Here is a 27,646-nt window from a genome sequence, read left to right on the forward strand (position 1 = left end):
ACAGTCATACTACACCAAATTATAACAACTGCATGAACGCATGGGTTTTCCAAAAGCAGTATGTGTGTTGGATGAACATTCTACAATTCTGAGTGTTGACTTGTCCTGATAAAGTGAAATGCACTTCATCAGTCCACAAAATCTTTTGAATCCAAGATCAATTTTTTTAAAGAATAAATTTAGCAAATCTCTTCTTTATTATGGATGTCCTAGTTGCAGATGCTAAAAATTTTATATGGATACCTTTGGAAAACGTAGTGCTAGACTTTTGGTAGTGTTTGGCCATAATATTGATAATGTCCTTGCTAAACTTCTAGTACTTACATGTCACTGATCCACTATCACTGAATCATTTGCTTTCTTAATTTCTTCCAAAACTTCCTGATTTGCAGCATGTCATCTTCTAAGAAGTTCCTGGAAATCTCCCATATCTACAAATTTACTTATAATTCTCTTCAAGCCATTCACAGACATCTGTCCTTTTCTCAAATCATTAGGATGACAATATTCTTTCGAAGCAATAATTGTAATTGCTATTAGTTTGCTAAAAACATTTTACTAAAAGAGCACATTCTACCATTAATGAAATCATGGTTGTATTTTAGACACACTACTTTGTTCAGCAAAATGTTTTTTAATTAAAGTGGCAAGCAATTGTGACATAATAAAGAAAGCAAAAAAAAAAAAAAAAAAGTTTTAATACATACAACACAACCTATTAAAAAAAATGAACGAATTTTTCACTGTGGAATTCATTTTTCCATGCCCTAAGTATAATAAATGCCAAATGTCTTCAACATATTTCAAATAGTTTTTCTTCTATAATCTTTCAAACATTTTCACTTTAATTATAACCACTCTGATTATAAAAGGAGTCAAAACAAACATTTAAACAAAATTTGATCTTATCATTTTGTACTTCTGTCATTGAATCATAAAAGTTGTTACTAAGGTAGAAATTTAAAAAATTTTAATAATAGCTTTTTAAAACAATAGGAAAACATATACTTAAAAATTTTACTAATGAATGACAATGGCATATTAGTATTTGGTTGTAACTAGTAACAAAAAAAAATGTTCAAATTCTGTATTTACAATGCAATGCTACAAAAAAAAAAAAAAAGAAAGAAAAATCCATTGTAAAAGATCTGACTTTCAAACCATTTGGAGAAAATATTGCAAAATGCACTAAAAATTTTAATAAATTATTGAATGAAATAAAATTCTATTCGATTGTCTGAAGCTAAAAAATAGTAGGCTTAAAGAGATATGTGGCATTATTATACTGGGTCTATTAAAATTTAAACTAAACTATTTAATACAAAAAGCAAGATAAATTCAAACATTTTCAAAAAATTTAATCAATACTTAAAAGTTTTAAGGCAGCACAATCAATGAAACAAAAATTAACTTTAAAAAAATCACAATTCACAATTTTATCCAAATCCTCTATAAATGATGTTAGATTAAGTTTTAAGGGTACAAAAAGGATAATATATAGAGAGATGCAACATGTATATTATAAAATAAAAGTAGAAATGAAAATTCTGCTTTCGAGTTATTGCAGCCTGATATTTTGATGATGATGTTAACTAGTAATTCTGAATGAACCAAATATTTCATAACTTAAATGCATTTCAATTAAAATTATATTAATATTATCTTTAATTACATTTGTGTGAATTAAATGCACTTGAACCAAGAAAGAAACAAAATTAAGAAGATTAAATGAAATTAAGCTAGAACAATTAAATACAGGTGTCATGCATTTTATTTATTTAAAGCACAATTTTTTATTTCTTAAGACTCCATTTCTTCCAAAATATTTTATAATGTCCTAGAATAAGAAGGATGGTATAATAAAGCTTTAATGAATGACAAATAAAAGTATTTTCAATTGGAAGTAATTATAAAACAAATTCTAATGAAGTTCTTTAAGGCAAGATTATTTTCTTAGAAGTTTTTGCTGTACTATTTATTTTGAAAGGCAACTAAAAGGCACCAAGAAAAAATTTCTCCAAATTATAAAATCATACTCTAGTATGTATATGGGTTGTTGACTGAATTCGTCAAATTGGTGAAATTTTTCTTGCCACTTTTTGGTCTCCGTAACAAGTACCATTTTTTGCTTATAAATGCTGAAAATTTTTAAATGTAAAAGAATTTGAAAAGAACAATCTAATCTATATATATTTTATACTACACCATTTAATGTTGCAAAATGCTGTTTGGTTTTAAAAATACAGCAATACCATTTTCAACAATTTGTGGTTACTATATACAAAAAGATATACATATTCTTTTGTGGGGTGTTTAAGTTTTTATATATGTCAAATGATTTTTAATGTACAAACTATGCAAATTTAAAAGAAAAAAATTGCAATTATTTAATCTTGCTGTTGTATTATATTGCTGTTTCTTTGTAATTTTGGAATAACCGTCTTCAAAACAAGTGAAAGTATAAAGCAATTTTTGTAATAGTTTAAGAATTTTTATTTTCCATTACATTACGAAATTTCCTTCTTCTTTCAGGGATTAGATAATGGAAGTTCTTACCAGACAGTAACCATAGTTCCATCTGATACTAACCCTGGAGAACTTAGCTATGTGCTGTTTGTTTCCCAGGCTGAAGATGGGGTAGATAAATTAGTTGAAGATGCATCCATGTCTGTATTCAATCTGAATGATGTCTCAGAATTTGGGGATGCATTTCTGACGAAGCAAGTAGACTCTAATAAACACAAAATGCGAACAATAAGATTGTCAACAAGGCGATCTCAGCTTGTATCTCAGCAACATGTCTGTGCCTATTGCAGCTATACCAGTCCTAAAAGGTATTTGTTATCTCGGCACATGAAGTCTCATTCAGATGAACGTCCTCACAAATGTGGTGTCTGTGAAAGAGGATTTAAGACTTTAGCATCACTTCAAAATCATGTGAATACTCATACTGGAACACGCCCACATCCTTGTAAAGACTGTGAATCCTGTTTCACAACTTCTGGAGAACTAGTACGTCATATACGATATAAGCATACTCATGAAAAACCCCACAAATGCACTGAATGTGATTATGCTAGTGTGGAACTTAGTAAACTAAAAAGACACATGCGTTGTCATACTGGAGAAAGGCCTTATCAGTGTCCTCATTGCACTTATGCTAGTCCAGATACTTACAAGTTAAAGCGCCATTTGCGCATTCACACTGGGGAAAAACCATATGAATGTGACATCTGCCAAACTCGATTCACTCAGTCAAATAGTTTGAAAGCTCATAAACTGATCCATTCTGGAAACAAACCAGTGTTTCAATGTGAATATTGCCCAACCACTTGTGGTAGAAAAACTGATCTTCGTATACATATGGAAAAGCTTCATTCTAGTGACAATCCACATCGTTGCAAGAGATGTGGAAAAGTTTTCCTTGACAGATATAGTTACAAGGTATGAATAAATTGATGAATCTCAAGTAAAAAAATGTTTATACTTTTGGACTTTTAAATCAACTCAAATTCAACAACATAAAGTATGTTTATTTCTTACTTTTATATATTTTATTTTTAAAAAAAGCTGCATGTGCTGTTTATTTTAAATATATGATCTTTCTTCAAACCTGTGGTGCGTTTCATGTTATAATTGTAAAAAAAAAAAAAAGTGTACTGGCAACGTTTTTTTGATATGAGAAATCCTTAGGAACAATGAAAAAACACACATCTTTTTATTGAACCAATGATGTTTCTAAGTAGTTATTGGATGATATTGAAAGAGAATGAATTTTCTAAAAGTTGAATAAATATTAAGCATTTTGAGTGTTTGCAGTAATGTTAGAAATTTCAATGATATATGAAAACTTTTTTATTGAACAATGTTGATATGAGATTGATAATTGTTCCAAATGTGAGTAATAAGTGTAAAAGAAGAAAATTATAAAAATGTGCAGTGATATGCATAATCAAGAAGGTTTATTGCAATATGGAAAATTTAGGCGAAAGAAAGTTTAGAAACAGTAAAATACAGACTATTTTCAACTGCTAAAATATAAAGTTGTCATTTGACATCATGTGAAGAAAAAATTACATTTGGTATACTAGATTTTTTTCTTCTTGATGAATTGAAATATTCAAAATAACTATAAAAAAGTACAATATAAAAAAATCAACATAGTTTTGGTTATTTGTTACTTTGGTAAAATTTTTATTTTAAGAAAATAATAAGGATAAATTTTTCCAACTGCATCATTTAAAAATATGCTTTCAAGGTTTTTTTTTTTTTTTTCAATGTTAATTTAGTGGTGTTGAGCATTTGAATTTATTTTATTATCACAGTATCTGTAGTTTTTAGAAAATGTATTTTATATCCAATACTCAAAATACATTATATAGTATTGAAATTGTTGTATTACAGATCTCTTTTTAATAAAAATAGTTGAAATAGATTAGGACAAAAGATCAAATTATTTTTAATGCTTTCTTTTTCTCCAAGCATTCATTATAAATATAAATTTTAAATGTGTGGTAGCTAATATTAATACACAAACCTTGATTGATAAATCATCCCTTTCTTTTTAGAACAGATAATTGATCCATTTTTGTATTTTTTGGAAATAAATATTGTTTCAATTTTTTAATAAACTTACTTGTAACATGTTTTTTTTTCTCTGTATGTATCACTACAAATCTTACATCTTATCCATGCTTTTAACAAAGAAAATTTTTTAGTGCATTTGGAAAACCTGCAATGTTTTCTATAGTTAATGTACATTTTATAATGGAATTAATTGAAGAGAGAAAGCATTTTATTGTTTTAAGTTTTAGAATTTTCTTTTTCTGTTTTCATTTTTGTTAGATCCATGTAAAGAGTCATGATGGTGAAAAATGTTTCAAATGTGATCTCTGTGATTATGCTTCCATCTCTCAACGCCACCTAGAAACTCACATGTTAGTTCACACAGACCAAAAGCCTTTCCATTGTGATGAATGTGATCTGTGTTTTCGGCAAAAGCAGCTCCTGAAAAGGCATAAAAACCTTTATCACAATCCAGATTATGTAAAACCAGAGCCTAAAGAAAAGACACACATTTGTGCTGTTTGCTACAGAGCTTTCCGTCACAAAGTAAGATTTTTACAATTAGGTGTAAACTTTTCTTTAGAAAGGTTTTTGTTATCTGAAACTGAATTGAATTTAATTTGTACTTTAAAAGAAGAATATATGTGAAAGATAGTAGAATTATTCAAAAATTTTTGTTTTTTATTTTTTATGATTTTTTTTAAATAAAAACTTTTTTTATTGAACAAATATTCCATGTTTGTAGTTACAATATTCCAAGGTAAAAATCTATATGAATATAGATTTAGGCTATTTCCTTATAAATAAGAAGAAAAAGAAAATAGTAAAGGAAAAAAAAAAAAAACAATGTTTAACATATCTATATATATAAAACTTCCTCAAAATTCAATAAGCTTTGTTATAATATATTTTTGATAACGTATTGTGTTGTTAAAGTATTGTTTATTTGTTGAAGTTCAAAAATTCTTTTATAATAGCTTTGTGCTATTAGGGATAGATCATAATATTTTACAGGCTTTAAAATGAGATGAAATGATTGATGAGAAAATAAATATATTTGTATGTGTTATATAACTATATGGTATCTATATTGAAGTGGAAATGATATATAATATTAGACATGAATGGATCAAAAATAAGCTGTAGATATGTTATATATAATATCACAAGCTCATGCATGCTTTCCAAGGAAGCACAATTGTAATGATGATAACATGTTTGTTAAGATACTATAATTACTGTAACATGAAATGAAAATGATGTGGACATTTATAAAAAATCAAATTTTTGAGTAATCAGTTTTTGTATATAATGTCTTCCTTAGTTAGATATGGTTACTTGATTCTTAAATGACATCATTACGTAACATGTTTTTTAATAATTATTCTTAATGATAGTAACATGAATATTAAGGTACTATTACTGCTGTAATATAAAATATAGATTCTAGTGCACATTTGTAAATAATAATAATAATAATAATTCTGCTCAAATATAATTTTCTATTTAGAAAACAAAATTTTAGTCTAATCATTTTCAGATTTAATATCTTCCAAAGTATGTTATGATTGCTTTATTCTTAGATCATCAACAGAAATCTGGATCTACTATTTTAAATTTGGACTTGTCAAATTTTTTATTTACTGGCTAATCATAATATGATCTGAACTATAAATGAAATTAATGTTCAAGCAGTCTTAGGAATATTGCCATTCAATAATTTATATCTTGATGTTGTAAATATCAAATAGCTTTTCTGCTTTATTAACAGTGTTTAATAATTGTACATTACTTAAACTAAAATATATCCACAATTGTACTTTATCAAAAACTAAAATATATCCACATTTTTTCTTGATAAACAAAAATTTTTATTTGTTAAATTTTGATCTTTGTAACCAGCATATTTATTATATTTTTGTTGTAAAGGGAAATCTCATGCGTCATTTTGCTGTTCATGATCCTGACGCTACCATTTCTGAAAAAGAATTAGCTATGCAACTGGGAGAGTCCAGAAGACTCGGAGATGATGAGGATGGGGAAGATGATGAGGAATTGAAAAGAAATCTGACAGAAAATGAAGATCAGCAAGTAAATTTTATTATTTTTTATTATTATGTATTCTGATAATTAATATGAAAGTCTAGTCAAAATTAATATAAATGTTAGTCTAAGAAATATAGAACCATTTTTTTTCTTGTTCCAAAAATTAAATGATAGAAAAGAATGTTTGAAGTAATTAATTTTTTAAATTTTGGTTAACTTTATTAATAATGTCCTTCTATTTATATTACTGTGTTATTTTTAGCTCCAAATGGTCACTCTAGCATTTTTTAAATTCTTGTTCAGATTTCAAGCTTGCAATTCATATTGAATATTTATATATTTTCTTAACCCTAGAATGCATGACTTTATATTTATTTTTTTATGAAAAAAATGTCTATGCTTTGAATAACTAATTGTAATTTAAGAAAATTGTTTAAAAATTTTTAATTTTTTAAAAAAAAATTAAACAAAACAGTTAAAATGTACCAAATGCCTACATTTAAAATTAAACAATATTCCAGTGGCACAAATCGCATTCTAATGATACTGTAATAAAAATAAAAGTCTCTTTTTACAACGTATTGTTTACATCACAAAAAAATAATAATGGAAAAAAAATGTGTAGTCGTGGCTATATGATAAACTGTAGGGCTAAACTTCTATGGGTACAAAAAAGTTCCGAATATTAAGTTTCAATTTCATACAAAATGTACATTTTACTGTCTTTAGCCTTTTTTTTTTTTTTTTCAAATTTGAAACTTTTAAATAAACTTTAACATAAAAGTAGTTTTGAACTATTTTACTATTTTTAGTAAAAAAAATAGTTTTTATGAAAAAAATCAGTAATGAATAGCATTTCCATGAAAATTATAAAAATAAACTTTTATATAAAATAATTGCAGTTTAATCTATTTAATTTTGCTGTAGGTTGTTGTCTTTGAGGTAATACAACTCCCGCCATCCACTGGAGTAGGTCATGAAAATTCATCATTTGCATCGATGGACAGCAACACAATCACATTGAATGGCTTGGAATCACAAGGATATTCTATTGTTCAATCAGCTGATGATGATAATAGAGATTTGTTTGATCTATCTGAAGAAACAGATGTTTTTGACAATATGGGAAATATTTCTTCTATTTCAAGTAGTAAGTAAATATTTTGTGTAACAGTTTTTCTTAATCATAATTATTTAAAGATTTTAATTCTTTTAAATTTTTTTTTGATTATCTCTTTGATAATTCTGTAATTAGAATATCCTTCTATAGGTTTCTGAGAAATATTATTAGATTCAATGAAGTCAGAATGTGTTATATTTATAATATATATAATAAAAATAAGTCTGCATATTCTGTTGCATATTATCATTTTAACAAACATTTTTTTAGTAATCAAATTTATCTATGATTTTTTTTTTGAAATATTGATAAATTTTGATTAGAGAAGTCATAAATTTTTCTGATTTTCACTGTTTTTTTTTTTTTTTTTTTCATTTAATGGTTTATTTAAAGCTGTTTTGAAAAAAAAAAAAAAAAATCCCTGCCCCACAGTATGAAACTTTCTCAACACATTTGTCATGCTGTTTTTACATAAAAATGAATGGAATTTTCTTACACAGCTATTTGAATTTCTCATGAATAAAACTATGTTTTCAATTTTTCTTCTATAAATTAATATTTAAAGATTACTTTCTAATAACAGCCTTGTAGAAGTCTTTGCTTTGAGGATATTGATATTTTTTTTGTATGAAAAATTTGGGAATTTTATTTAAAAAAATGAAAAACACAGTTTTTAACAGAGTTTTCAGTTGATTGAAAACCAAATAATTGGCATTATGTTGTGCATGTTTTTTAAATGTGTTACCATTCATATACGAAAACAATAGTATATTCATTTTAAATTATTTTATTTATTTGCCTGTAATTTATTAAATCAACATATTCATCAAGCATATTTTTATTTCTTGTAAAATTGCAATTATTACTCAGTCCAGTGAAAATTTTAAATATGTTATTTACATAGATATCATCATGGCTATTATTGAGTTAAACAATAAAAAATTACAAAAATAGCGAAATTGAAAGAAGGTTTTGAAAATAGAATTTGTGAAAAATATTGTTTTCTTCCGTTAAATACAAGTTATGCCGAAAAAACTTTAAAATTAAAGAGCAGCAGGAGCAATTCGTTAATGCCAAAAGTTATTTAAATTACTTTTAGAAGATATTTATTGATGCTTCTGAAGAACATAATTCTGATTGCAATTTATTTTCATTTTTGTGTCATTGTTTTTATATCAATTTTTGTGCAATAGTAAGTGTTCTCTTGATTTTTAAAAATATTTTTTCATTATGCATGTGATAAATGACTTTAATGACCAGCTTCTTTTCCCAAAAATATTGCTTTCCAAGTTGTTAAATCTTTGTTACAAAATGAACATTTAGTACCTTTTACTTGTAATTTCAAATTGCGCCTTTACTGTTTGATGAGATTAAAAAATATAAATTTAATAAAAATAAAAATTTACGTGAAAATAATTTTTTTTATATCTGCTTTTTAATTGATTTATTAAGACCTAATAACTATTAGGTCTTAAGATTTTTTTTTCTTCCCTCATTCTGATGCCAAATTTATAAAATTATTGCTTAAATTGGTATGAAATATTTAATTGTTTAAAACTGCTCTTTTGTTGTTCATAAAGTTGAAAAGTATTTATTTACTAGACATTGAAATTTTTTAAAAAATTATCATCAAAATAACCAATTATTGTTTTATTTATAAAGTTTTGAGAGTTAATGCTTACAAAAATTAAAATCTAGTAACAATGCTGTGTGTATAAATTTTACCAAAATATGATTTTAAAAGAACTAACTGCTAGAATTTTGGAATGATAAATTTAATAAAGAATGAGATATTCTTTTAATTTTCATTACACAAATGCCTTAAAAAATAAGCCTCAATTATAATAATTGCAAAATTACCACAAAACTTAAAATCTGTAATTAGAAAATAAAGTAAAAAACAAATGCTTCTTATCATATCAAAAAAGGTGTCAGCTTATAGCTGATACAAATATACATTTAACTGTCTAAAATTTATCAAGTTAAATGAAAATCATTTCTTTTAAGTAGAATTCCAAAATGAATTTTAAAATTTATGTATTATTAATTGCAGTTATATAAAAATATTCTTTAAAATATATCAAATAAAGGTTTTTTTTTTTTGTAATTATTTACAAAAACTTTGTTAAACATGTATTCAAAATAGAATATAATAGCCTAGAAATCCTAACTAATTTCCTAATTTTTATCTTAAATTACCTCATGTTACTTTATTCTAAAATTTTCTTTTATTTCCTGATCTATATTCCACTTTTTTTTATTTAATATTTTTTAACATATACTTTGAGCTAAGGAATAAAAATCTCTAATGCCTATGGCATTCTTTTAAAGGTACCTAATACTCCCTAATTGGAGATATGTAAATAAAGTCCCTATCAGAATCTCATAGTAAAATCATTGAAGAGAAATAAAAAAAAAAAATCTATTGCTATTCTCTTGTATTCTGGTTTGAATAAGCATGTTCTACTTTTTGTCCCCTAGTACAAATTATGGCTCCCATGGTAAAATAAACTGGAGTTAATTCCAAAAGTTTCTTCTTTACAGCCATGCATCTGCAAAATTATGTTTATACATCTATATATTAATGCAAATATTATAAGACATGGATTCATAGTCTTCATCTTTCTTTTATGTGAAAATAATCATTTTAAAAAAAAAATTGTGTATGCATTATTACAAAATTATGAAATTAGTTTAATTTTTATTGCATTGAAAGCATTGCTACAAAGCATAATATTTTTTAAGAGTTAGTAATAATTGAGAGAAAAATTAGTTAAATTAGTATGGTTTAATAGGTAATTTTTTTAACAACATAGAAATCATTTTTATGAGATATGATAAAACACATTAGAAGACATTAATAAAACACTTATTTAATTTTTAATCAACTGATATGTATTTTACTTTTATACTTTGAAAAGATCACTTTAAAAAAATCTCATCAAGAATGGGTGAAAACTGTATTTGTGTAATACATACACAAGCACTTTGCTTTATATATGAGTCACTCTGAAGCCAATGTAGTTAAATCCATTTTTTGATGTTTTCTGATTTTTTTTGTATCTAAAGAGTTACTCATTGTTTCATATAATTTGTTAATAAACTCTATTTTATAATTAAATAAACAAAAAAGTGCAAATTTAATGTATTAAGAAATTTTAATTTTCTCTATACTTATTTCCTGGATTTAACCATATTTGCTTCTGATTAACTGATATATGAATTTGGTTGAATTAATTAAAATGTGAATTATCAAATATGTGAGTTATCAATACTACTACTAGAATAAAAAGCAAAAATTATAAAGTAATAACCTGCCCAGTGTTTCTTCAAAAATGGATTAACTTATTGCTGATAGAGTATTGACAAAGATGTCTAAAGTGGAATACAGGCTTCCCATTTTTCATCAGTTTGAGCTTGAAAAATTCATTATAGAAAAATGACTCTCTTTGTTCTCATTAGATCATATTTTAATTGAAAGGCATGCTGATCCTGTTAAACCCAAAAGAAAGAAGGCTGACAAAATTTACTTGACTATGGTGCTTATTTAATTAACATAAAATCCACAATTGATTGTCAGTTTTAATCATTTGCAAAAATAGTAAATTTGAATATGAATTTTTATATTTGTTTTCTTTATTTATGCTTTAATATTTGAAATCAATATTTTAGTTTATTTTATAATTACCAAATAAATGATTATTTTAATCTGTTCTTCTGTTTCTGTTTAGTTTATAATATGTCTGTAATGAATAAGAAATTTTAATAACATCAGAATTCTTTTTTTTTTATTTCCTTTATTTCTGATTTAATTAGCTATTAATGCTTTGCAAAATTACCATAATATGAATGATATACTTAAAAATAAATATTTCAGAAGTATTAAATTATAAAAATTAAACATTTAAACTTTGAGGCTAGTAAGAAATACACATTCTAAACAATCATCATGCCTAATATAATGCATAAAATAATCTCACCTAATGGAGGATTTAAAATTATTCATCTGCTATTTGGAATCATTCATTATTTACTGCTTTATGTTTTCTGTAGTATGTTATGGCTCTAATTCTTACTTTAGAATTTAATTGCATTTTTATGAGCCCTTAAAATTTATCTCATTTATTTTTCTTTATCCTTTTTTGTTCACATCAAACTTATTTTTATGTTAATATTATTAGTTTGCGTAATACTCATGTCAATCATGTTGACATTATTTTAATTATTTCATACATTTTTCATTTGAATATTTCTTAATGTTATAAAATATATAAGCACCCTAATATGATGCAATTTTTTTTTATATTCAAAATAAAATAATATGCGGTAAAATTTTGGTTTAAAACTTTCTCTACAAATTTTCTCTGTCCATGGTTTTAATATTTTAGGTTTATTAATTGGAAATTTAAAAAAAATATTTCTGTGCTATAGTTCTCTTTTACTTTTGCGTGATGACAGCAAAAGTCCAAACAATAATACATTTTTTTTTTCCTTACTCAAAATGTAAATACACTTACCTTACACTGCATAATATGTTTGATGAAGGTGCATGTCCAATGCAATTTGCAGATATTAGATGGCAGTACAGTTGCATTTTTATATGACTAATACATCCTTTGAACTAACTTCAGTGTTTGTTATTACCAATGAGCATGTAACTCTTAACTGACACTTGATTTTGCATAAATGTATATGACATTTGATTTATATGATTATGAATTTGAATTTGATGAGGGTTCATGAATATATTGGAAATGAATCCCAGCTTTTCTTTTATCAATTTGAAAATGTATTAGTAGTGCATTTTGTTCTCCTTTTCCTTTCTGTATGCCTGGTACATTATGTAATGATCTCTAATTTAAAAAAAAAATTTATATGTTAAGTAATTTTGTTTGATGCTTTATTTTAGCAAAAATTACTTCTAAAAATAAGAGCAGAACTCTTGGGAAAGCTGGTATTCAATTAAAGAAGAAGAAATCTCCTCTTCAGAGCTTGCGTAGAGGCAAATATTCAGGTTCCAATTCTGCTCAACTCCTTAAAAGTATGTATTTTATTTATTTTTGTATTTAGTTGAAATCTGAAAAATAGAGAAAGGATTAAGAACTTTTTTTATTTATTAATAAGCAATTTACTCTTTCAAATGCATGATCAGTTAACAATAAAAACTTATTTACTAACTGAAGCTTAGTTATAGAATAGAAGAATAATCATTAATTCTCAGATTAAAATTTATTTTGTTAATTATGTTACGCATATTTTGCAAATTAAAGGATATGTTCGATTCATGTTTTGTTCTTTATAAATAATTTAAAAGAAAATTTCTAAAATATTTTTATACCATACATTTAAATGTTTCTAATGCTTAAATAAAGATTTTATAGAATATTTTTTATTCCAGATAAGACTTTCAAAAGTTAGTTTAAATTAATCTAATGATTTTGCTGCGTTTGCTTTCAACTGATGTTTATTGTTTGAAATTGTTTTTTCTATAATCAACATGAATATTTTCCTTTCCTCCATATAAAATTGACTTCTTTATACTTTCAGTTATTGCTGAAAAAAATGTTCCAGTTTCTGAAGACCAAGCTTCATTCTTAAATGAAAAATTATTAGACAAAGAGAAAGAACTTGATAAAATAAGAGCAGAACAAATTCAGAAAGATTTGAAAGAATGTTTTGGTTTTAATGTAAGTGATGCTTCTATGTTTAATGAATTTATATCAAATTTAGCATTATTCTGTCTATTAGTATAAGTTTTGGTTAGTAGGTATTTTTTTATTTACTTTGTACTTCATTCATTGTTAATTAAGATCAAGCATTTTTAAAAAAAATTCTATGAAACCCTTTTGGGCTGTAAAATATATTCCATGTCTCCATTTATATTTGAAAAAAAAATCTCTTATAATGTCTCTCTTGATAAAGTTTCTTCTAATAACTTTTTGTTAAATATATTTATTTGTAAATTTTATATGAAATTGTCCAAATCTGCAAGATTTTCTGTATTGTTTTTACTTGCTAATAATGAAGAATTTGTCAGAAGTATTGCAATCCAAGACTTTGGCACCTCTCTAAATTTATGTACATCGTCTAACTTGGGATCACAATCCATTATTAAAGACTTCCAGTTTAAATCATTCTGTTAATATGATTAGGATTGTTAAAGGAATGAAATCAAAATCTTATATATATATATATATATTCTCCATTACCAAATATATATTATTATTATTACCTTATGTATCTTGTTACTTTTCTTCTCTTACTAAAAAAATATTAGAGAAAAGAAAGATTGAATACATCAACTGAGAAAGAATATTAGAATTATCATTTGCAGTATCATAATATATATTTGTTTATGCTGAAATTGTTGTGTATGAAATTCATGTTATGAGAGGAAAATGCTCCATTAAAAATCTAAAGAATAAAATGTTTTTTTTTAGTATAAAACTAATCTTTTTTGGTTTTTGGATTATAAAGCATTGTAAAATAACCAAATAAATAAGTAAAAATAGTAAATTTCATCTATTATCAAATGACTAGTAAACATCAGAATTTTCTCAGTGAAATATAATATTATTATGGCATTGAACAGAATGTGTTTATTTACCTTTCTTTGGCTATGTAATTGTTAATATGATCATAAATATGCTGATATCATATCTACATGCATAAGCAATGAGCTTGCATACGCTTGCTTATGCATGCATAAGCAAGCGTATCTAATGAAAGGAAATTTCTAGTATAATTACATTTATAGAGAGTACTAATTGCATTAACATTGCAATTTACTCTCTTCCACTAGTATTTCAAAATTTCCTTGGAAATCCTTACAATTTCATAAATTTTTTAATTGCATTTTGGAAGTAATGGCTAATTAATAATTTAGCTGTAGAAAACAGATTAATGTGACATATCAGACTGACTTAGAATGTTGAGCAACAGGATATAAGTTCCATTTTAAAAAAGGAGTATGAGGTAGAAATATACTCTAAGAACTCTTACTCCTTTCACATTTGGCATTCAATTGATAGTGAATCAATTAGCATTCACATATTGATGTTTTTTGCTGCTCTCATTAGCATTGCTTTTTTTTAAATAAAAATATTTTCTTTTGTCATTAAATAGATAGTTTATTTAATAATAATGTGTGCCATCATATTGATTAGTCACTTAGTTGCACATATTTTTGTAAAGAACATATAAAGCTTATCATTATGATTAGTTTTTTAATAAAACTTTATATTAAAATAAAAATAAAATTGCATTTTTACATTTAAAAAGTCGCAGAAGAGTTTCTAAAAGGTGGATAGCTCTGAAATATTGTATCTCTAAAAAACAATAGTTTTTAAAATTTTTAATTTATTAAGTATTAGAAAACAATTAATGATAGTTTAATAAGAGCATGTTGCTAAAAAATACCAAGAAATTAATTTTTCAAAGGAGAAAAATAATAATAATTTAATTTTTCCATTTAAATCCATTTTCAATTTAAAGAAAATTCATAATCTTAAAATCCTTTAACTGTGCATATTCTTAATTTCGGTAGCACTGATTAAATTCTAAATTTTCTGTCTATTCAGTGATTTTTTTTTTTTAAAGATCAGCAAAAGCAGATTAATGAATTCTATTTTGTTATACTAATGATTCATACAATTACAGTTTATGGTGATGAATGATATTTCAGTTTTTCTTTTCTATAATTGTATTAATCTTCAAAATGCTTTCTATTTATATACTATTATAATTTTGGGTATTTGTTTTTCTGTTCCAAGTAAGTCTCATTAAGTGCCTGAAAATCTTTTCTGCAAAATTTTTTAAAACTATTTTTAGCATATAAACTGTCTTGTAGATATTTTTTTTTAATGATAACTGATGAATTTATTGAAATTGAAAAATATTTTTTAAGAAATGGAAACTTAAAATCCTTTAATAGTCAATTTCTTTCATTTCATTTAGTTGAAATTTTCTGTTTAAATTTTATGAATTAGACCTTAAATAATCTGAAAGTAATTTGAATCTTAAATAATCTGTGTTCGTATAATTAAATAGAATTATATTCATGATCATATATTCATTCTATTTAATACCATTCATTCTGAAATTCTGTCCCCAAATTCTGAAATTTGCATGGTGAAATCAACTTTTAGGTGAATAAAGAAATAAAATATAAGACTTTCAGTTTTCATTTTTGTTTGATTTCCTATTTTTGTTATTAAATTTAAAGATTTTTTTAATCATCAGAGACATTTTTACTGTATTAAATTGATGATTCATATGCTTTTTAAATCTCTCTTTTTTCTTTTTACAGAAGCAGATTCTTTCCTAATAAAATAATGCATGTTTATTATATTCTTCTTATTCTTTTTATTATGATTATTATGTGAAGTCTCCTCTGGCTACATAAGTAAAATATTTAAAGGATGATATTTTTCAAAACAAATTAATTAAGGTAATAAACTCAGAAATAATACAAACTACATTGGATTTTAATTTTATTTTATAAATAATGTAAGGATTTATGGTAAATCTTTGCTTTGGAATTATAAAATTATAGATTAGTGATTCACTTCTGCAAAAGTTCATCACATAGACGAGTATTTGGTAAAAGGCTCAGTACGGATCAAATTTCTCCAAATGGTAAAGTGCCAAAATTTTGCTATCTCATCTAATGAGCTAACTAAGCTGCCTAAAAATTTACTATACCGATTTTTATTTAAAAGTGATTTTAAACATTTTTAAAGTAAAAAAAAAAAAAAAATTGTGTATGCATGTAACTACATATTCATTGATTCTATAATGTTACATTAGCATGTATATCAGTTTAAAATAAGCTCAAACAAAGATTGTCAACAAGAAAATCTAAAATTACACATGTAATAAAAGTTTCCTATATTATCAATGATAAAATGTGTAGTTGCATAGTGATATTATATTGATGCATTGAAATGAATTCTTTATTGAAGAATATTATGTACTATAAATTACAAATGTAGCACATTATTTTATTTAAAATAATACTATTTACATTGTACGTACATATAATTTCCAGCCTTATATTGATAAAATTAGTATATATCATAATACATACCCCAATAATGTTATGAAATCACTGATTATTTATTTTATTGGTATAGGAAAATTTTATGAATCTCTAAGATTAGAAATGGTTGAAACTATTTTGAAAAGCATTAATTTGCTCAGTTATAAAATATATAATAGGAAACAAGCGATTTCATTTATTTATTTAGGGCATCTCAATTTATTGTATTTTCATTAGATCATATGTGTTCATATTTCTAGTTATGGTTTTTATTGGCTGATAGAAAGAAGAGCACGTGTCATTTTTATTTGAAATGACAATGCTCACTTCAGAGTGGTCCTTATGTTTGGTTTGAAATGGAGCATTAATCCAAATAAAATCATTAATGAATTAAATGGATAATCTTTAATAAACATACTGCTATTTATTTATTTATGTACTTTTGCACAATAAATGCAGAATTTGAAATGAAAAAAACAAAAACATTTAATGCATTTGAGTCATTTTTCTTAATTTCAAATCAAGCAATTAATTAATTGCTTTATTGTAATTTATTGAAATGCTTTTTCCAGGATGACAAAGAAGAAGACTATGAACCATTCCCTGGTCACTTAGAAGACATATCTTGATAATGTGTAAAATTTTAATTATTTATCTCAGTAATGACTTGTGTCATATGACCAGCTACTTCGCAGATTATTTATGGATTAAGAATACTGCAAAAGCTGTTTTATAAAAGGAACAGTATGTTTTGTATAGAAATTCTGTAGGTATTGAAAGAGTTTCTTTTTCAAGTTTTAAATCAGTTATCAATACCACTTCTTTTTACGAGCTTATACATGTTTTATGACCTCATATGGTATTGTTAAATTTTATGTGTGTATATAGTACTAACTTATAATCAATAAAAAAATGCAAGATACAAGTGAAATGCATTATATATGTATTGCATAAATTTCAGTTAAGAAATTTTCATCATACTAGAATATGATATTAAATTTAAAAAAATTATGTGAATTATATGATTGTTCATAATATGTGTTATTCTTTGCAAAAGTTGCATTATTTGAAACATCTGATGAATGTTAAAATCATTACTGCAATTATTTTATTGTTATTTTAAGCAAATCTTGCTTTAAATGTTAGAAATGGTTCAGTTTGGAAACAGTTCCATATTTATGATTTAAAGATTTGTATGTCTCTTAAGAAGAATAACAAAATGTAAATTTATAAATTGAGTTTTTTTTTCTTTGAATTCAGATAATTTGATTTGATGGAATGATATGTATAATTTCATAAAAAAATAGTTATTTATATTTGTAGAAAAGCATTTAATATGTAAAATGCTAACTAAAGTTTTGCCATTTGCTTATTTTTGTGATATAGACACTAAACTTTTTTTTTTAGCTTCATTTCATAAAGTAATTTTGCATTAAAAATGATTATTAAGCAGTATGTGTAAATTCCTTTCAAACATAAATAAATTGACTGTTGTTTCATTTTTTTTCTACTGAATGGTAGATAATGACTAAAGATTGTTATTTCAAATATTATTTATATAAAAAAGAGATTTCTTTAACATGTTATTTCTTTGTTTGTTTGCATGTTATCATGTTTCTTTATTTCTTTTAGTTTTCAAACTTCTTTTTGGTTTTTTGTTGAAATTAATTTTTTTTTGTTTGAAATTTGGTTATGTATTATTAAAAAAATAATTTTAATTCATCAAAAAAATTAATTTGTGTTATTTAAAGGCTAAATGTTTATTGTTTGAAAGTTAATAAAAATGTTGAATTCTGATTTCTTTAAAATAATTTTCGTTTGTATGAACAATCAGTTTTTAATAACTTTAAATGGAGAGTTATTTAATATTCTGTTAGCGTCATGATGAAAGTAAATTATATCATAGAGTATTTCTTTTAATGTCTAAATAACTTTATCACAGTCAGTTTTTTCATATTATTATAATTAAAGTGTTTTTTTATTATTTTTGATAATTATAAAAGCAATTTCTTCTTTTTTAAGAAGTTGAATATAATTTTTTTCTTAAACTAACCCTTATCATAATCATATGATGATTCACTAGAAAAAATCATTCAAATCTGATTATTGCTTATAATAAATTTATTGGAAATGTGAAATATCCATTTAATTTTAAATGGTTTTGTCTTGCATTTGGAACAGCATTCAATTGATATGGACAGCATGCAATAAATGATCCATAAGAATACATACTATGAGAATGTTTGCAATCTTGTGGAAACATCTCAGAAAATGTATGGATTATGTCAATGGTTGCGACTCAAAATTATTTTTCTAATGCTCTATTTAAACATAAGTGGGTAAGAATATTAGAAAATGATTTTTGAAAATTCTTCTGTAATCTTAACATTTTGTTTTAATTTTAATTATTATTTAATGAATAAACTATAAATTTGATTTACTGAATGGGATTTCAACTTTTCAGACTAAATTTATCTATTCTCAAGTATTGAGACCAGTGAAAATAAGCTCTTCTATCACAGCCAGTGATGATTGTCAATTTATTTTGAATTAGGAGATGCTCCACTGTGTTATAAAAATAATAAATTATTGTCCAAATGTTTCCTTGTATAATGTTACTTAAAAAAATTTTCAATCTTGTGTCTTTATTAGCAAACATCAGAATTTTGAAAATGAAATTTGAAAATATCTTTGAACAACAGTTTTCATTTGCTTGCTTACTGCTCATGGGGAAAAAAAAAAAAAAGATAGTTACATCTGGATTTTTTTTTAAATTATTAAAGAAGTAATTATTTTAAAACTCAAATTATATTATGAAATATGGAATTATTGTTTATAAAAATATGTGTTCCATTAATTTGATTAAAGAATTTTTCCAGTTTTTAGTTATTTTCATTTTGCCTACATTTATTTGCTTGTGTAAATCTTCATGCTGTATTGAAGTGTATTCTATCAATTATTTTTGAAGCAAAGCAGGAGTTCCTCAAATATGATTCTTTATCAAAATAACTAAAGGAAAGTTTCTTTTATGTATTAAATTTTCTTGGCCTCTTTGCTATTTTTACCCCTTATTTTTTTCTAAGTCAAGTAAATTTTGTTGTTAGTAATATTTGCTTAGTTAATTTTTTACAATGGTGCCCAGTGCTTTATTTGTTAGCAAACAGGAAAAAACAAACTTTATATACAGTATCATTAATAATTATTCTAACTTAGACAATTTTAAAATTTAAATGAAGTAAAATTGTAAAAATGTTTAAGTTGAAAATAATATAAAAATGTTATTAGTCATAATTAAAATGTTTTAAATTGTTATGTGGAATTGTTATCTTAATTTCAAGTAAATTGGGATGAAAATAATCTGCATTCTCTTGAGTATGTTTAAACTATGTTATTTACATAAGTGATTAATTGAGCATATGTATCGTAACACATTCTCTTTTATAACAATAAATATTTTTAGAATCAGCCTATCTATGTTTACTTTATGTGGTATCAGAGCATTTGTATCGCATGTAGCATAGAGTTATTTTTGTTAATTAAGAATCATAAACAGTATAATTTTAAAGAGAATTGAATTGTACTTATTTTTAAAATAAATTTTGTGAGTTTGAGAATTTTTGTCATGAACAAAAATATTACATCCCTTTTGGGTAGATGACTGCGTACTTGTGTTGTGTAAAACTTTGGAGAGAGTAGTGATAAGTCTACAGAGTGTTTATAAATGAATGTTCCAACAATGCAAGTCTGTTAAAAGAAAAGGAAAGAAAGTACAGTCTTGTTCATTGGAAATCAAAAGTAACAATTGAAAGCTTAAATTCAATTCAGTTATAAGTATTCAATGTGAGAAAGTTATATATTGAAAGGATGCAGAAATGGATAGAATGGGATCAAACAGCAAGTGTTCGTTTCCCAGCTACCAGCTGACATTGATGAACATAAGGCATGTGTATCTGCAGACTTTTAATGCATCACATCAAAGATGTTGAAAAAGTATGGAATGAACTATTGTATTGTAATGATATCACTCGTATTTTTTGTGGGACATTAATTAGCACTTAAAACTGTGTTTAATTTAAACCTTCAAATGTTATTTGTAATTTCAGAGGAGCAACAAAGTTTGTTTTGTTATCTTTTAACCCTTCTTTGCATGATGATGGAAATTTCCTTCATAACATTTAGTGAACAAAAAATTGTATTCAAAACAAGTGTACTGTAAATTGGCTGTTGCTGGCAACTTTGTCATGACTATTGCGTAATAAGGAACGTAGCTATAAAAAGAATCCATCATTGTAGCGGGTTTGAAATTGTTATTCTGCTGTTTTTAGTGGTTGGAAGAAGCATGCGATTTCTTGAATATTTTTTTATAACTAATCTGAGATATTTCTTTTGCTAATAAACATGATAATGAGTGGAGAAATTTAGTAGAGAGGGACACTTAAGATTTTGCATTGAGTTTAACATGTAAATTTGCATGATGATGAATATTTCCATCATACTGTTTTATAATTATTTGATATTATATATTTATACTTGGATTTTCCTAAACATTTTTCCTTTAATCTAGAGCATGTATTATAGCTCCCAGATTTATTTCCCGAAAAAAGAAAAAATAATGCAATGAAGGTTAATAGTTGGATATTCCAAGTTGCAATATTCATTTATAATCACCCTGTAGTTTTGTGCTCAGAATTTGATTTAATTCAAAATTGTAAAATAGCCTTCATTTAGCTACAAAATGAGAAGTAATTTAATTAATACTTTGCTTTCTGGATTTTATATTATTTATAAAATTATATTATATATAAAATCCAGAATGCAAAAAAAAAAAAAAAGATATAAAGTTTATAGATTTCATAGTATTTATTGAGTATGTGTGTAATAGATTTATGTGTTTCTAAAATTATTGGAGATATTTTTCAAAATTCTGATTCTAAAATTTAGAATTCTAATTAGAAATTTAGATTTAATTTAAATTTTTAGAATTTATGAAGACAAAAAGGATTAAAACATTAATTTATGAATATCTAAGGAAAACTAACTCTAATATTAAAAAAGATATTTATAAATTTAATTCAGTGAAATGTATGAGGGTAAAAGGTATTAAACCAATCAGTTATAATGATATTTGGAATACAAATATTACACAAAACAAATTTTGATGAACATTTTTTTCTGAGATTAAAACATGAATGCAGTTACACATTACTGATTTTAGGTTGATGAGTATGGATATGACAATGCAAAGAGTTGCCACTCCTATAATATTTACGCCGACGTCCTGGCATAGGGGTAACGCGTCTTCCCGGTAATGTGGTTGTCCCGGGTTCGGGCATGGTTGTTCTGTTTTCTATCTGTGAGGTGTGTGAATGTGCTACCCCCCCCCCTTTGTAAAAAGGGGTTGTGCAAGCGAATGTGACGCATGAAGTAGCTAAGTGGTACTCTTGTCCCTAGTTGGCGCTACTGAAAAAATAAAGAGACGCTCACGCGGCTTAAATCACTGACAGATAACTGTCAGCTGGCTTGTAAAGTGCCATAAGTCACAACAACAACATAATAATTACAACTTAATATTTTTTAACATAAAAAATTGAATTAACAAACACATGAATCTATTTACTACACGTCTCGGGGCATTTAAATTATCGTCTATGTTTGCATTTTTCGATAATCTTTGGTGGAAGCATTCGCTTGATTTTTGCTAATATAGCTACAATTTTCTACAGAAAAGATGTCCAAATGACACTGCAGAAAATGTGTTCTTAGGGATAATGCAACTAAATTTCTAGTGTACAGACATGCCCATTACTAATTTATTGTAAGGTATTATTTCTCTTTCTTTTTTCTAATATGTTGATTCTATGGAAAAGCACTCTTAATTTTTTCCCCACCTTGTTGAAGCACACAATTAAACTTTGCCTCTTTAAAGAACTTATGAAACTGAATTCAAGTAACTCTGCTCTGGTCTTGGACAGCTTTATTTCTGTAACAGATCATTTACCAACCATTTCTGATGCAGGCATTGGTGTCAGCAGAATTCCTTATATATAATGTTAAAATTCTTCTTTGTTTTTTCTGGAATCGACGCGGTTTTCGTACCAAAATTTCTGATATTAAAGCATTAATTACCTCTTATTAATTTGTTGTTATTGTTTTTCAAGAAATGCTCGGTCTTGAAGCCTATACTTCTGGCAAAAGTAAGTGGGTATGTATGTACTAGAAAAGATGTAGATACACATGTAATTTTAATTGGTTTCTGCATCTTCATTTCAAATTTATATTCTAATAGTAATCTTCCACTACGTACTTCATTACAGGTCGTTGCAACACAAATCCATTTTAAATCCGTATAACATCTATTTTCCACCAAATGAAACTACTAACCAGGAAGAACTTAATTTGTTGATTGATCAGGTGTCCACACCATTCATTTTATTTAGTAACTTTAATGGCCATATTACGTTAGGAGGTAATGATAATAATAATTCTCGATGCAGAAGAATCGAGAAGCTTATCTTAGATCACTGCCTCTTTAATAAGGATGTAAAAAATTAATTTTCATATGCCAACATGTATCTTCCATTCATTGGACCTATTTGTTCCCCCTCATGATATTGAATTTGAATTTTGCTGTTGAAAGTGACCTTCATAACAATGGTCACTTCTCACTTCTAGTCTCCCTTGCTGATATAGTGTGTGTTCAATTCTTTCCAAGTAAATACTTTTTCTAGCGAGCGATTGGGAAAAGTTCACATAACTCGTTGTGTTCACTGAGAAAATGGTTAAATCTTCAGACATAAAGGACGAGTGCAATTCGATACGTCATTGATACAATACTTTGTGCTGCTGAAAAACTCCCCTCAAAATTGTGGGGTATCATTCGTCGGTGTCCAAACACAAGAAATTTTATTTCCTTTAAAAGCGCCACATTATATGCTGGTAGAATACAAACATACATACGATTCACTTCCTCAATAACTTCTTGAATGTCGAGTTCTCAATTGTGCCAAAACGTTAGCGCAACCAGAAGCATTTACAATGACTTCAGGTTTATCATTTTGAAATGTGGTCTTCCGATTATTCTTCCTCGGAAGATATCACTAATGCCACCGGTGGGACTTGGCTGAGATTTTCAACTCTAGGAAATTAAGAAACATTTTTAATCGCATCCTGTCTCATTTAACAATGGCAAATATGCTTACTAAAACTGTGAATTTAAAATATTTGAATTACGAAATGCTCTATCCCAGTGTCATAATTCATCTCTAGGAGCAGACTGACTAACATATTGCAGGCTTCAACATTTGAACGAAGATTCTCTTAAATGTTCTTCGATTATTTAACTGAATCTGGAATGAGCGTGTCTATCCAAGACAATGACTAAATGCTCTAGTAATTCCAATTTTAAAACCTAGCAAAGATGGCGCTGATCCATCGAGTTATCATCCTATCCTTATTAGCATAAAATATACAACAAAGGATATCTACACGTTTGTTACGCGGAATTCAAAATGCTGGACAACATCATGGAAATATCGTACAGGGATAGCACTCACAAGTTGTCTATCCAAAACGCTTGAGAGAATGGTCAATTTCATTTAATTTATGAAATGGAAATCAATAATCTTATGCCATCGCCTCAGAATGGATTCCTTACAGAACCTTCTACTCTAGACAATATTGTTTTATTTAAAAATACAGATTTGTCCAAAAGTCATTTTTGATCCCCGTTTTCTTTGACATTGTTGAAGCGAATAACTACACGTTATGGTGTACTACGTACTTTGTCGGATTAGGGATTTTATGGAAAACGAGTTCATTTTTATTAGAAAATTTTTATTCCATCGTTCTTTTAAAATTCGCATTGATGCTACGCTTTCTAAATCTTTCATTCAATCTGAGAACGCCCTACAAGATTAAAAAATGAATACATTATCAGTATAAAGAAACTTCCATGGCCATCTGTAACGCTGGGCAAAAAAAAATACCCCACCCCTTTTTTTAACTCTAAAATTACTCTCGCTCTTTTTTTTTTTTTTTTTTTTTTTTTTTTCCCATCAGTCAGTGTGTCTAGAAACTGGGACAGTTTTATTTTTAATTGATTGACTTATCGCGGTGTGAATATAGATGAATACACAATCCCATTATGAGTTTTTATGCATGTGTATATAGGCATGCATAAAAACTAATTACGGGATCTCGTATTCTCATGCTATTTACATTATTTTATGCTGGATATATTGACAAAATGTAGCTTTATAGTAGCATCAGTTTGGTTTCTAAATGGGTATATCTCTAATTTTAATCAATATTTTAAAATTATTCTAAATATATTGTATAAACATCCCTTTATAAAATATCAAACTTATTTTATTGTTTAACTAGTCGCCTTTGGCGACCAGCTGGTTCGCCAATCTTAATGTTCGTTAAAATTTTAATAATTAAATATGTTATGCAATTCCAACTTTAATAGATTCTTCAGCAGAATATCTTAAAACTTCAAATTTTGATAGTCATATAATTCACTCATAATATTATAAAGGCCTTCAGTCATAACGTGATATGTATCTCTCTCATTTTCTGTTACCCCTCGTAGAATTTATGCTTTAAATTAAAGTGTAAATGATTAATCTGCAATTAATATAATAATAATTTTTACTGAAACAAAGCATTTTTTTAATAATATGATTACTGATAATAGAGTCACTGAGCGTTTAAACTTTATGGGCACTAAAGAATATCTTTCTTAATTTATGTAATATCTCAAGAATTTGTCAACAAAATTTTCTCAGCTTCATCATGAACAGATCGATTAGTTAACAATGTTTAATTTTAAATGCATCAAACACTAAGAAAATAAAAGGAATCGTTTAAAATAATCGGTCTAAAACAGGGTTAAAAAAACTACTTAAAAAACGATGTACTTAAAACTATAACCATATACAAAAAATATATAACTAACATAAATACAATTTAATTACAAAAGCATGCAACTAACCTAAAAATAATTTAAATCATTGAAAACTGGTTAAAAAAAAACTAAAAAAACGATGTACTTATAACTATAAGCGTATACAAAAATATATAACTAACATAAATACAATTTAATTACAAAAACATGCAACTAACCTAAAAATAATTTAAATCATCTGCTGATAATGGTTGTCATGACAACAATCAGAACACAATGCGCATGCGTGAATTTTTCTACGCCAGTTGGGGTAACTCTATGCAGATTATACATTTTTAATTTCCTTTATTCTGTGTTATTTTAATTCAAAAGTACTTCAGAATGAATCTGAAACATGGATTAATTAACAATGTTTAATTTTAAATGCATAAAACAGTAAGAAAATAAACAGAATCGTTTGAAATAATCCACCGAAAAATGTTAACCCTAGCCTCATTACTGTTGGGAGAAAAAAAAACTGAAGCCTTACTCATTTGGCGGTGGGGAAAATGGAAGATTTTTTTGGCGGGAAAGTTAGTTTTTAATTAATAATTAAAATTTCAAAAAAAGGGACCCCAGGTGCACATTCCCGACCTCTAAGGTGTACATGTACCGAATTTGGTAGCTGTATGTCAAATGACCTGGCCTGTAGAGCGCCAACACACACACACACACACACACACATTGAGCTTTATTATAAGTATAGATTACATCTGTCACTCACGCACTTTTGCTAATGATGATGTTAAGTTACTTTCTCTCCAGCGTTTTTACTTTTGCTTTAAAACGCAGTTTCTTTTATTTGAGTTGAATTTGTTATGCAATTTTTATTGATATGCGTGTGCAGTAATTCGTCTATAAATGTTATCTTTTACAGTTATTGCTGTTTCTTTAACTGTTCAACATAATTTCTTTCATATCTTAGTATTTTTAAAATTTTTATTACCTCAATTACGGCCATATCAAGGTTCTTAAATATGTATAAATTCAGATAATAAAATCTGCACTAAAACAAAAAAATATTGCCACAATAGATAAATAAAGGAATGCGGCCAAATATAATTTCAAAATGCACGATGACATTCCTAACGTTCCTATTGTATCTTACTTTATGAAAATTAATTAATTTCGGATTATCTAAATTTTGGAATTCTGTTTTAGTATTATAATTTTAAGTATCTTACCATTACAATCTTTCGCTGATTGAATTCATTTCATAAATTCTATCTTTATGGCCGAAATGTTTTCACAACTTCTCAGTTCTCACACCCTCTCCAAAAATTTGAATAAATAAATAAAAAATTACTTTTACTAATAAGCAGTTTTTCTGTTCTTCAAGCTTTAAAAAGTTTATCTTAAAATTATTTTTCAAAATATTTATAGAATAATCAAGAAAATCCGAATTCGATTAAAACTAAACCAAAAGATCGTGTTAATTTGGATTCCAGGATATTCAAATATTTATTGGAATGAAAAGACGTAATTCTTAGATTTTGAATGGATTACTCGGAAATATTATTAAATATTACCAGAAAATCTCTTTTCATGTTATGCATCAAACTTATTAAAACAGCAAGTACTAAACAATCCTTAGAGATATTCTTTTTTTATTCCATAATTAAAAAATAAAAGAGAGGGCATAGTAAAAACAAGTCTAATTATTTCAACCATACTGAATAAATATGGAATTTACAATGACCTTTATTGTCTCATTCTGTAACAACAACAACAAAAATGACATAGATTATATTCTCTTGCACCACTCCACTCAAAAAAGAAACTTGAACTAGAACAAGAAAAGTGAAGCTAGAATGAAAAGTAAAGTTTTTAATCATCAAAAAATATAGCCCTTACACATTTTTCTTCAAAAAACTGTTTTTTAATGATTGCCATTTGCAAAATATCCTTTGATCACTGAAATTTTTTA

At 26.0% G+C, this 27,646-nt stretch overlaps 1 protein-coding gene across 3 annotated transcripts in view; it reads left to right on the plus strand.

The window, feature by feature from the left end:
* Positions 1 to 17,824, plus strand: part of LOC129985284 (transcriptional repressor CTCF-like) — a 32,636-nt gene extending 14,812 nt beyond the window's left edge. For all 3 annotated transcript variants that reach the window (XM_056095260.1, XM_056095258.1, XM_056095259.1), the window contains exons 5-11: positions 2,533 to 3,444; positions 4,846 to 5,112; positions 6,496 to 6,657; positions 7,540 to 7,762; positions 12,642 to 12,773; positions 13,280 to 13,419; positions 17,345 to 17,824. In XM_056095260.1, the coding sequence (XP_055951235.1) occupies positions 2,533 to 3,444; positions 4,846 to 5,112; positions 6,496 to 6,657; positions 7,540 to 7,762; positions 12,642 to 12,773; positions 13,280 to 13,419; positions 17,345 to 17,401 (1,893 nt within the window). In that variant the 3' untranslated portion in view covers positions 17,402 to 17,824. The remainder of the gene's footprint in view (positions 1 to 2,532; positions 3,445 to 4,845; positions 5,113 to 6,495; positions 6,658 to 7,539; positions 7,763 to 12,641; positions 12,774 to 13,279; positions 13,420 to 17,344) is intronic.
* The last annotated feature ends 9,822 nt before the right edge of the window (positions 17,825 to 27,646 follow it).

This window comes from Argiope bruennichi, chromosome 9, assembly GCF_947563725.1.
Source record: "Argiope bruennichi chromosome 9, qqArgBrue1.1, whole genome shotgun sequence".
NCBI lineage: Eukaryota > Metazoa > Arthropoda > Arachnida > Araneae > Araneidae > Argiope > Argiope bruennichi.